The 12759-nt window shown below is 41.6% G+C and overlaps 1 protein-coding gene across 1 annotated transcript in view; it reads left to right on the top strand.

Annotated features, from left to right (window-relative positions):
* LOC110293659 (arylacetamide deacetylase-like 4) overlaps nt 1-8761 on the top strand; it is a 10126-nt gene extending 1365 nt beyond the window's left edge. Inside the window, exons 2-4 of the mRNA XM_021161534.1 lie at nt 2448-2664; nt 5116-5179; nt 7987-8761. Of these exons, the coding sequence (XP_021017193.1) occupies nt 2448-2664; nt 5116-5179; nt 7987-8761 (1056 nt within the window). The remainder of the gene's footprint in view (nt 1-2447; nt 2665-5115; nt 5180-7986) is intronic.
* The last annotated feature ends 3998 nt before the right edge of the window (nt 8762-12759 follow it).

The following is a 12759-nucleotide window of genomic DNA, read 5'->3' as shown; positions in this document are numbered from 1 at the left end:
GAAGGGAAGGGAAGGGAAGGGAAGGGAAGGGAAGGGAAGGGAAGGGAAGGGCATTAAGGGATGTGATTGTGGACTGTGTCAACTTCTAAAGATGTTCTTATGTCATTGGTGCTTTTCCCTAAGATGAGAAGCATATGACAAGCAAGCTACATACATCTAGTCATCTAGGTGGATTCTACTATTACAGCATGTCCTGGTGTCTATCAACCTGTTAAGAGTAACAAGCTGAACTCACCAATTCAGTCTCCACCTCAAATGATACAGTAGTTATAGTCCAAGGGTGACCTGTTGTGAGACATTTGAGGCTACCAGGTTATAGTCCCATCCTTTGATGCCTCAAATATCTAAAGTGTCCGTGACTTCAGGCTTACCAGTAGATTGTATTCCTGTCACTCACACTAAAGGAGTACCATATAGTTTCTAACAAGTATATGTTTGATAATCAAGGTATCATGGAAAAGAGGGTCACCATTAGCAAACTTCATTATTTGGTAAATTTCATAGTCCACCCACTTTATGGCAACCAGAAAGCTCTAAAGAGCATGGAAACTAGTCCTGCTTGGTGGATAAAGGAATTATGAGGAAAAAATCACTGACTCACTATCTAGTGTAGGGCACATAGTTTGGGGCAGACGTTGAACTAGGCATGGGGCACATAGCTGAGAAGACTATACAGAGGAACTTCAAGTCTGTGGTAAGCATTGGGCCAGCACCAACCTTTACTTTGGACTATGTGAGTCATTACGCTAGCATGGGATTAGAAACAATGGCTTTTCTTCCACTTTTGCTTGTATGTTTGTGTTTGGTTTCTTTGTTTCTTTGTTTCTTTGTTTCTTTGTTTCTTTCTTTCTTTGTTTCTTTGTTTCTTTGTTTCTTTGTTTCTTTCTTTCTCTCTTTCTTTCTTTCTTTCTTTCTTTCTTTCTTTCTTTCTTTCTTTCTTTCTTTCTTTCGCTTAAACTCCATATTTTATTTCCTGCCCTGTTCACCCTCGTATTGCTTCACATCCCATACCTCCTCCCCTCACTTCCCCATCTCTGCGTGGATATCCCCCCCATCCCTGGACCCCCCTATGCCACCTGATTTTAAACTCCCTGGGGCCTCCAGTCTCTTGAGGGTTAGGTGCATCATCTCTGAATGAACACAGACCTGACAGTCCTCTGCTGTATGTGTATTGATGGTCTCCTATCAGTTGGTGTATACTGCCTGGTGGTGGTGGTCCAGTGTTTGAGAGATCTCAGGGGTCCAGATTTTGACTTCTGGTTCTCCTACAAGGTTGCCCTTCTGCTCAGCTTCTTTTAGACTTCCCTAATTCAACAATGGGATCATTTGCTTTTGTCCATTGGTTGGATGCAACTATCTGCCTCTGACTCTTTCAACTTGTTGGGTCTTCTGGAGTGTGGTCATGCTAGGTCCCCCCCTTTTCTTAAGATTTATTTGTTTATTATATGTAAGTACACTATTGCTACCTTCAGACACACCAGAAGAGGGCATCAGATGTCATTATAAAGGGTTGTGAGCCACTATGTGGTTACTGGGATTTGAACTCAGGACCTCCTGAAGAGCAGTCAGTGCTCTGTACCACTGAGCAATCTCTCTAGCCCCGCTAGGTCCATTTTTGAGAGTGCTCCATAGATTCAGTAATAGTGTCAAGCCTTGGACCGCCCCCCCCCCCCCCAGCTAGATCACTCTTTGGGCCTGTTTCTGGACCTTCTTTTCCCCAGGCTCCTCTCCATTTATATTCCTGTAATTCTTTCAGGCAGAAACAATTGTGGGTCAGAGTGATTGTGGGATGCCCCTCCCTCATTTAATGCCCTGTCTTCCTGATGGAAGTGGCCTTTATAAGTTCCCTCTCCCTACTGTTGGGCATTTCATCTAAGGTCCCTCCCAAGAGTCTCTCACCTTGTAGGTCACAGTGCATTCTGGAGGGACTCCCAAGGTTACCTCCTACCTCCTGAGGCTGCCTGTGTCCATTCTTTCTGCCGGCCTTTGGGGCTTCAGTTCTTTTCCTTCACCCAATACCAGATCAGGTTCCCCATTCCCTCCCAGCTCCCCAAGTTCTTAGTTTAAAAGTGTGTGCCATCACCACCAGACCTCATGATGTATTTTTAAGTAATTGTTAAATCAGTGTGAAAAGGCACTTATATACCTAGGAAATGAGGTATCAGATGGAAGAAAGGAGATGAGAGCTAGCATAGAACAAACACCATGGGGCCTCTGCTGTTTGTTGCAAAGGCCCCTGGGAAATCCTGCTGTCAATGAAGCATAACTTTTCTCTCCTACTTCATGTCCCTCATTTCACAACCAGGCACTCACTTGCTTACATAAACAATTCCACCTAATTAGGAGTGATAGTTCAGCCCTGAGTTGAGCCATACAGAATACTGGGCAATAGCTATAAAGTGGATTTGAAAGGTAGCCAACTGGTCTTTTGTTCTTTGTCTCCCCAGGGGAATGTACTGGAGAAGATGAAAATTTGCCCCATGCCCCGCTTTTTCTGCTTTATACAAGACCTCTTGGTGTCAAAGAATAACTTTGGTGTGTTGGTGAAGAACATGCATTTTGGCACAATTCCTGTGAGACTGTTTCAGCCCAAGGCAACCTCCTCTGGCCCCCGGAAAGGCATCATCTTCTACCATGGAGGAGGTGGTGTGTTTGGTAGCCTTGGTAAGAGGCATTTCTGAAGCATGGGAAAGGAATTGATTCTCATGACTGACCTAACTACATCTACATTCCATTTGGGAATTATTAGCATGTAGCTAAAGAAAGCAGCAGTCAGAAATCCTTCTAGGGGGCCCAAATTGTGGCTGCAGGTTGTGTCAATCAATAAGTGTGGCATGTCTATGGAAATGTTTTCTATAATAAGTCTTAGTCAAGGAGGGAACACAGGGTCACACATGGCCAAGTACTTGGTATTTTCCTTCCCGTCTATTCATTCTCAAAGCCACTGGCTCATCCAAGATCTGAAACTCACACATATCCCTCAGTTCTTCAGGACCACCATAGTGTAATCAATCTGTAATTACCCAACCCCTTCAGCTTTGAATCATGATGGCTACCCTCTTCTCAGTTTCTTAATTTGCAGGCTTCTTCTCTTTCTCAACAACAGGGGTCTTAAAGCACACCTCAATACAGGCAGTCTAGCCTCTTCTTTGGCCCTTTGATATTCTCCACCATACAGTCACTTTTGTCCTGTTCTGCCCCTGCTATGCTGCAACACAAACTTTGTCATTATGCACAGTAGACATGGTGAGCTCATCACTCTTGGTCTTATGTGCATGCCCCTTTGTTCTCAAAACATGCCTCCCCTCATGACTGGCTTGGAATAGGTGAATATGCACTTGATCTTAGACCTTTGCACGAATGGCCTTTCTAGCATGGCATCCCCCAACATCTACCTACAGAATTTTTCTGTCATTCTGAGATTAAGCTCCTACACTCCAACTCCACTCATGACAGCTTTCTTGTTGAATATATTTATGGTATTTGTCACCATCTGCTCTTGCTTTGGTTCACCAATCCCTGTGCTTTCTTGTTTGCTGTCTTTCTGCCCTTAGTAAGAATGGGAATGCTAAGAGGGAAAGAAGACCTGTGTGCTGTGTTGCTGGATCCCCAGTGCTTGGCCTTATTGTTTGTATTTTTTGAATGACTGTATAAACACATGGATATAATTATCTGTTGATGGTTGAGTGAAAAGATAAATTTACAAAGGAATTCATGGTTGAATGAGCAAGAAGCATAGGCTGTCCTCCTTAGCTAGAACAGGATGAGATAGGGGTTCCTTGCTGCCACCTAGTGGTAGAAATACCCATGGCTATTTTACAGCTGAAGGTGTTGCTATGATACTCACAAATTAACTATGATCAGAACCAAGGTATGGTTCCTACCCCTGTCCAGTAGCAATTCTCAATCCCAGAAGCCTTTGGAAGCCTAGACTGCCAAGCTCTTCAGTGGTGTAAAAAAATCCATAGAAATATTACTTATGTGAGTTGTTGAAGTCCTGATGCCTTTTATGTTCAGTATCCACAGAGATACATCACCTATCACAACCCTGTTCTATTCACTCCAAGTAGGGCGAGTGACAGGTACAAAACTCTGAAACTGAAGCAGCTTGAGGCTCTTAAGGTAAGGAAGGATGTGAATGGGACACAGTGGATGGAAGTAGAACAGGTGGAAGAGCCAAAGTTGTGGTTAAGAGGGACTCCATGTTGACTCTCCATTAGTGTCATACCTACTCCCTAGTTGCCTCCTATAATCCAGTTCATTCTTTGTTTAAGAGAGTCCCAGACATTTGTACTTAAGAAAGCATGAATGATGCTAGTATGCAGCAAGGCTGCAGCATGATTGTTAAGAACCTTGAATAGAGGAGCATCCTGCCTCAGTTGAGACTTCTCAGTGCATTGGCCTCAGCACCTGTTTTCACTTCTTACCATATCATTGAAGGTTCTTGTTTCCACCTAGCAATTTCCTGCGATTACTACATTATTTGGTGACATTCACAAAATTGTAGTTCCCAAGTTCCCACTTCAGAGTTGTTGGTTCAGCGGGTTTGGGCATCCTGGACAGAACATGTGCACAGACTAACCAGTGCCTCTGGATGACAACAGCCAGGGCTGGACACAGCTGAGTTGAAGATGCATTTCTCAGATTCTCTGCCTGGTACTTTACTAAATATCCAACCTAGTCTTTGTAGAGGTTCCATCTTCTGGAACTTCAGATGTATCATCCCCCAATTGAAATGACCCATCTAGCCTTTGAGTATTTTTATTTAATGTGAAATATATTAAATTATTAATGTTCCTAGAAAGTCATTCCAAACTCCACAGTCTTGGCTTTGTACATTTCAGATTCCCTAAGCTTCCTGGTCCTTGGTTTCCTTACTATAAAGTACAATAACACAAAAGATGAGCCAAAAGGTCCTCTTGAATGCTGACATTGACAGTGAGAGTGGTGACTGACTACCAAAAAGATCTGGCCAGATCACTTCAGAGGTGGCAAGAATCAGAACACAGGGAGGATGTCACCTTCTTACTCATAGCAGAAACTTCTGTCCTAGGGTTGTGGTAGAAATTCTACATCCTCCTCATGAGATGCATTAGATTTGCTCTTGCCTTACAGATTGTTACCACAACACTTGCAGTTACCTGGCCCATGAGACAGATTCGGTGGTAATGGCAGTGGGGTAAGTAGCTTATAACAGACATTAGCTTCATCAGGTACCTGGTTGAGTTGTGGTAGAGTGAAAACAAGATAATAAGACCCTACTATGCTCTTGACAACTCCATGGCCATTCATTAAGTAAAACAGAAAAGTACATCATGATGTAAAGGCATCTAGGCAGGGAAAAAATAAAACTTTTCAACAACTGACACCAAATGCAACAGAGACCTAATAAATTGATGTTAGAAAAAAATAAGTGATGGATCTAGGAATCAGAGTGTCTTAGTTACTTTCTTGTTGGTGTTATAAAACACCACAACCAAAGGAAACTTAAGGAAAATAGAATTTATTTCAGTCCATGGTTCCAGGAGGCTGAGAGTCAGCTAGCATCAGGAAGGGCAGTAGAAGTATCAAGCAGAGAGCACATATCCTCAACCATAAGCACAAAGCAGAGAGTGAATAGGAAATAGGACAAAGCTATAAAAACCCAAGTCCCACTCACAATAATATCCTTCTCCCAGCAAGGCTCCACCCCCAAAGGCTTGCTAAACCTTGCTAAAGAGTGCTACCAACTAGAAATCAAATATTCAAATATCTGAGTCTATGAGAGACAGTCCTCATTCAAACCACCATATGGAGTAATCTCTCTCTCAGCAGGCTAACATTGGCATGGGAAAGATAATGGCGTAGTGAAAGATGGCTCAGATCAAGGCCAATGTTATTGTTTGAATGAGAGTGTGCTGTTAATAACTCACAGACCCAAATGCCAGACACACCGGGAGCAATGTGGAGAGTGACTTAAGACCCAACTCTAGTCTTCTGGAAACAAAAGGGATTTTTGAGTGGATGGGGGCAAAAGGGGCTGCTTACTACAATTTTGTTTCTTGTTCTAAGAGAACATGAAGAAATAGAACATAGTAAAGTTTAAAAAGAAAGTAATGAGAAAGTCAAAGCTTCCCTGTTAGACTGCCTCCACAGTGGCTCCCTCACAGCTTAGCAGACCTCAGGCTAGGTAGATAGTGCAGATATTTTGACTGGAGAAAGCTACTAAGTTAAGATGGAGATTTATTAGAGTTCCTTACAGTGCATTGCAGGCTATGATCCAGCTGTGTTCTAATGGTGACCAAGAATTCAATAGTTGTTTTGTCTACAAGACTGGATATCTCAATAGTCCCAATCTGGTGTCCAAGTTTCAATAGATTGCTAGAAAACTCCTGGCATTTGGGTATATGTTAGAATTACAATATAGGTTCTAATACCAGCTAAGGAGTGTTTCAGGAACAGGATGGATAAGCTTTCCAACAAGAGTTAGGGAAATAAGGTAAAATGCAAAAATTCCTTGTTCTGTATCCTCTTATGTAGGATGCCTTCTACCAGAAGATGTGGCACAAATTTAAGGTGGGTCTTCCAACCTCAACTGATCTAACCACGAAACCCCTCACACATGTTGCTTGGATTTTTGTTGAGTTCAGATGTGATCAAGTTGATCATCATAATTAGTCATTACATTAAGTGTGTATGGTTTTCTCTGATGGCAAGAGAAAGGCATCCTCTTTAGAATCTCCAGGGACCTCCTCTTACTTGGTTGCTATGGTATCTGAACTTTCATTTTTGGAACCCAAATCTCAGAAGGCCTAAAGATCTCTTGTGTGCAAAGCATAGAAATAGACATACCTCCACTGGTTTCTGTACACCATTTGTGCTACACTTCCTCTTTGCCATTTAAATGTATGCAAAAAGCTTCCTGACTACCCTTAGTGATATTTTGTGGGGAATTACAAAGATCTGGTTGAGTATTGTGAGGCAGTGGCTGATTTTGTCTAGCCAAAGAAGGGATGCCAAAGAACTGCAGTGAGTAGTGCCTGGGATGAATGCATAAGAGAGGCTGAAACACAAGGAGACCTTCACCCTTCTCTTTTATCCTGATGCCACTCACTGCCCTCATATCTTCTCACTTCTTCCCTGTTATGTCCAGCTGAACCAACTTCATCTTGACTTTAACCTTTGCCTCCCCATCTTGACTGACAGGCAGTAAGAAAAGTCGTTGCCTTGTCCCGGTCATTGCTTGTTTTCTTAATATCAGCACAATTAGCTTTCAACTAGCATAATCCTGGGTAGGGTTTTTTTATTCCATATGGATTTGAATGGAGAATCTCTGCCACTCTGACTCTGGGTAGGTTGTTCAAAGTCAGGTACAAAACAATGGGAGTAACTCTGCACATATGTGTGTTTGTTTGTTTGTTTTTCTGTCATGTGATGAAATCCCCAAAACAAAAGCAGTAGAGGAAATATTCATTTTAGTTTATAACTCTGAGTCACAGTCCATTATTAAGAAATGTCAAGGAACTTGAAGGCAGGCCTGCTTACTAATACACAAAGCATTATCTCTAACCAAGGAACTCACTTCACAGCCAAGTATGACAGGAATCATGGAGGATGCTCCTTGCTTGCTGGCTTGTAAGCTCATGGTTAATAGCTCTGGGCCACATACTAAGGAGTTGTGCTTCTCATGGTGGTATTGACCCTTCTGCATCAATTAACAAGCACGGTAACCACTCCATACACAGACATGCCCACAGGCTTATTTGAACTAGGAAGTTCTTCATTTGAGGCTCTCCTCTCAGATATCGACATGCTTTATTAGATTGACAGTTAAAACTAACCAAAATATCATCTTGATTTGTTTTGATCATTCTTATGATTTAATCAGGCTCTGCCTTCTCTGAACATAGAGATTACTATTTGAATAACCTTCACTAAATACCCTGTCTGTGATAGTATACTATGTTTTTTGTTGTTTGTTGTAGTTGTTGTTGGTTTCCTCTTTAGGTACCGAAAACTTCCTGACCATCATCACCCTGTTGCTTACCATGATTGCTTGAATGCCACAGTCCACTTCTTGAAAGAACTTAAAACCTATGGCGTAGACCCGGCACGGGTGGTGGTTAGTGGAGAAAGCATTGGAGCTGGGGCTGCGGCCATTATTGCTCAGGTGGTATTGGCCAGAAAAGATCTTCCCCAGTTTCGGGCTCAAGTCCTGATAAATCCAATCGTCCAGGGGGTCAATTTTCAGTTACCATCTTACCAGCAGTATTCAGATGTCCCATTTCTCTCTAGGAAATTTTTAATGACTTGTGCATGTAAGTATCTGGCCATTGACCAGTCTTGGAAGGATGCCATGTTGAAAGGTACTTTTATACCCCCAGACCACTGGAAAAAGTATGAGAAATGGCTCAGCTCTGACAACATCCCCCAAAGATTCAAGAGACAAGGCCGACAACCTGAGTTTCCTGGGCCTTTTAATGAGTCTGCCTATTTGGAAACCAACCATGTTTTCAGTTTAGAAACTTCACCTCTCCTGGCAGATGACAAGACCATTGCTCAGCTTCCTGAAACCTTCCTGGTGAGCAGTGAGTATGATGTTCTCCGTGATGACACTTTACTCTACAAGAAGCGGTTAGAGGAACAGGGGGTTCCTGTGACATGGTGCCATTTGGAAGATGGGTTTCATGGATGCATAGTTTTATTTGATAAGAACGCTCTCTCTTTTCCTTGCTCAAAAAAGGCTATGAGTTCCACAGTCAGTTTCATAAAGGGCATATAAGATCTCAAGCATGAAGCCAATGGTTAAATAATTGCTCAACATGTACAATTAAATGCTTTAGCTCTGCAAATGAACAACCCTTAAAAAACAAGTAAACAAGCAGACTGAAAACAAGCAGAGTGGAAAATGAAAAAACAAAAACAAAACCCATAAAGGAAAAGAAAGAAAAATTATGTGATAGTAATTACATAAGTAGGATACGTAAAGGATAGCTTCTGACATCAGCAAAGGGCTTGGCTGAATACCTCAAGCCATAAGGTCATAAGGGTCAGACATAAGACAGAGTTGAGGACCTGCTGAGGGCATGGGTTCTCACCATGTCTGTTTTCTTCCTTCAGTGACAATGTTCAGTGATGCACTTAGCAGAACTCTTACCATTACCCTTAGAGAATGAATATCATGGGATTTCCTAGAGGCATTATTCTACAGCTCTGTGCCAAATTGATGCCACCCACCTCTCACATGATCACTGATGGACGAATCTATATATGTGAGAATAAAGCAATATAGGGGCCACACTTCTGATTGATGAAGCCAAAAACCACTGGTTACTGCCCAATTCACATTTTCTTCTTCTGTCCTGAAAATCTTTGCAGAGGAACTCTGTAGACCCACCTGCCCTTAGGATGGATCATAAGAAAATTTCATAAGCACTTATAAGAAAGAGAGTCAGGAAATGGGGAATATGGAAGGAATGGAAGGAAAGACTGAACTCTGAGGAGTGCCAAGCCTTGCCTGGACTCAAATCTTTAACTGGAGAGTAGACTCATCTGCCAGGAGGCATGCTTTCAAGTCAAGGCTCTCTTGTGAGTATCTGAGACCAGTTGGAATATGAAAAGTGCTGCATTGGGTCTATAGAAAGAACAACCTGTAAGAAAGACCTCACTTATTGAAGGTACCATCTTGTGGGGATCCTAATTCATTCAAAGGGATGGGTTTCCTATCTTTGAAAGCAAATGTGCAGAAAAGTGTTTCCTTGGGCTTTACACACAGAGCCCAATACATGATACTGTGATCCAAGGGGACTGGGATAAATCTTAAGCTGTCTTAAATATCATTCCTATGGTACTGGATTTGAAGACATGAAAGATGCAAGATTGTAGGGGGTCATGAAAAGTTGATGAGGTCTAGTACAGTATGTCAGGATCAGAGTCCCTGAAGAAAGGCTCTGAGAGGCTACTGAATTAAGCTGCAAATATGGCACCTCAATTACAATGGTGACCTCATGATATTGGAAATGCCAGGACTATGAGATGTCTACTAGGGATAGCTTCAGTTGTGGAGTGGAAAGTCTAAGGGAGAAGCTGAATATGGTATAGGTGGGAGAAATGGAGAAGTGGAGCTACTGAAGCTCTTTGTAATCAAAATTACATTATGAGTCCCAAGTACTGGACATTGGAGTTGCAAGATTTCATATTATTTCGGCTGGATTTTGTTTTTGCTTTGGTATGATTACTTCATTGCTATAACCTGTTCTTTCATTTTGGAATAAAAATATTGCATGCTATTGTATGATGTAAGAATAATTGATATAAAAAATAAATGCTTTTATTTTATAGGAGCTCACAGTTAAGAGATTTTGGAATTTGAAAGATAATTTGGATCTTTAAACTTGGACCATATTTTCTATTGTGGTGGAAAACATTGAGAACAGTGAATAGATGTTAGAGGTTAAAAGTAATTATTTGTGTGTCACTTTGTCAAGGGGTAAAGTATAATAGTTAGCTTTAGTTACCAACTTGACATATGAAGAAAGTCTCAGTGAGATATTGCCTACATTAGGTTGACCTGTGGGGATGTCTATGGGAGATTATTCTGAGTTAATTACTCTGGAAAGAGCAAGCCTACTGTAGGCAGCATCATTAAATTAAATAAAGGGGGCATGAAGATGAATGAGAGAAAGGAGGGGATATATAGGGAGGAAAGGATGAAGGAAAAGGAAGGAGGAAATGATGTAATTATATTATAATCTCAGAAAAACATTTTTTAAACTTTGAAACTCAAAGGAAAGAGTAAATAGAAGCACATGCAAAACTAAAGTATGGGGGCTGGAGAGATGGTTAAATGGTTAAACTGCCTGTTCTATGGAGGACTGTGTTCAGTACCCAGCACTCACATGATAGGTCACAATCATCTGTAATTCTAGTTCCAGGGAATCTGACTCTCCTGTCAAGGGGTTCTCTGCAGATGTCAGGTAGGGAAATGAACTCAAAAGAGTTGAGAATAAAAACTTGATTCAAATTGACTTTGTCAGCCTAGATCAAAATTTCTAGAGATTCTGATGCTTGGTGGTTTATTGTAGGCATATTTAAAAACAAGATTTAGAAAAAGGGTTTCCGGGTAACAATCATTCCAATTTCAGGTGCAAATAAGACTTAGAGTATGACTACTTAGAAACGCCTTTACAAATTATATGTAACCATAAGGGTGGGTTCAATAGCTGAAAGGTCTATAATCTACTGTGGTGTCCAACTTAGATAACATAGAAGTCAGAAGTACATGAGACATCCCCTGTAAGGATGGATTCTATTAACTTGGAACTAAAGATAATATCTAGGGAGAAAAGAGTCTTGGATAAACATGGATGAGGCTTTCTTCAACAGATAACAAAAATGTCACCAGATCACTTAGTGACATCCACTCCCCTTCTGGCTAAAAAACAGGTGTTTCCTTCTTTAAGGAAACAACCCTTCATGATTAGCATTCCTGGTTTCCCTAGTTACCTGTGAGCAAAAAGGCTTTTGCACACCCAATAATCCTAAATTCCAGGCACTCACATAGTGCACAGATATACATATAGGCAAAACTCTCTCTCTCTCTCTCTCTCTCTCTCTCTCTCTCTCTCTCTCTCTCTCACACACACACACACACACACACACACAAACACATACAAATAAATTAAATTAGGAAAAAACAATGACACAAACATAAGGGAAGTAGTGGTTAACATTCACTCCTTCAGGGTTGCAGGAATCTCATGGAACATAAGTACTGTGACTAATGAGCACTGAGTGTATATTATACTAAAAATTAAGAGGGGCTAGTGAAATACCTCAGTTGGTAAAGATGCTGGCTGCCAAGACCAAGGAACTGAGATCAATCCCCTGAGCCCACATGGTGGAAGGAGAAAACCAATTGCCACAAAGTTGTCATCTGACCTTCCCACATATGCATTGGCATCAATACACCCTCCCTGAAATTATTAATTAATAGAAAAATAAGCAACATATAGGATTCTTATCAAATTCTGTGCACAGTGGGGTGAGGTCCAGCAAATTGTCTTTATCTGGGGCCAGTGGAGTGACTCGGAGGGTAAAGGTTCTTGCTGTCAAGATTGAGAATCTGAGTTCAATCCCCGAGATCCATATGCTGGAAGCAGAGAACCAACTATGTCCTTTGATCTCCACATACATGCCACAGCATATACATGCAATGCTCTGGTGACCACAGAAAGAAAATGGATGTTCTGTAGAGGCTATATCCATTTTCCTAGTTTGTATGTTTCTCTTGAGGCATACATGTTAGTTGCTCACATATAGACTCCTCTCAGTCATCATGTATATGGAAAGAGAATTAGGCCTTTTACTTCTCCATGGCAAAGTGTTATAGTACCCAGATTTGCCAGTAGAAGATGCCAGAGAGACTCTATAAGTTGGTTCCAGTCTTCTCTAACTAAGATAATAGTATCTGGTTCCAATAACCCTTAGGTTTCCCTGAAGTTGTTCTTAACAATGCCTCTTTGAGCACGTCATCTCCCTGGGGAGGACTTCTCTGGCACACCTTGTACAGCTGGTACAGCCTGGTGTCCTTGGCCATGACTGCCTCTGTTTCCAGAGAGCACAGGAGAGCTCCAAGGTAGATGGTCTCCCAAGGGTGTTCACCCCTCAGTTTCACAGTTTTGTTTCCATGGAAACTTTCATTCTCATTGACCATGGCGATTAATCCATGCCACACTTTGGAGCAAAGCCTCAACTGATCATCTGGAACATTTGCTCATG

The sequence above is a fragment of the Mus caroli genome, chromosome 4 (genome assembly GCF_900094665.2).
Source record: "Mus caroli chromosome 4, CAROLI_EIJ_v1.1, whole genome shotgun sequence".
Lineage (NCBI taxonomy): Eukaryota > Metazoa > Chordata > Mammalia > Rodentia > Muridae > Mus > Mus caroli.
The sequence above is the reverse complement of the archived record's forward strand: the minus strand, read 5'-3'. Positions and strand labels throughout refer to the sequence as shown.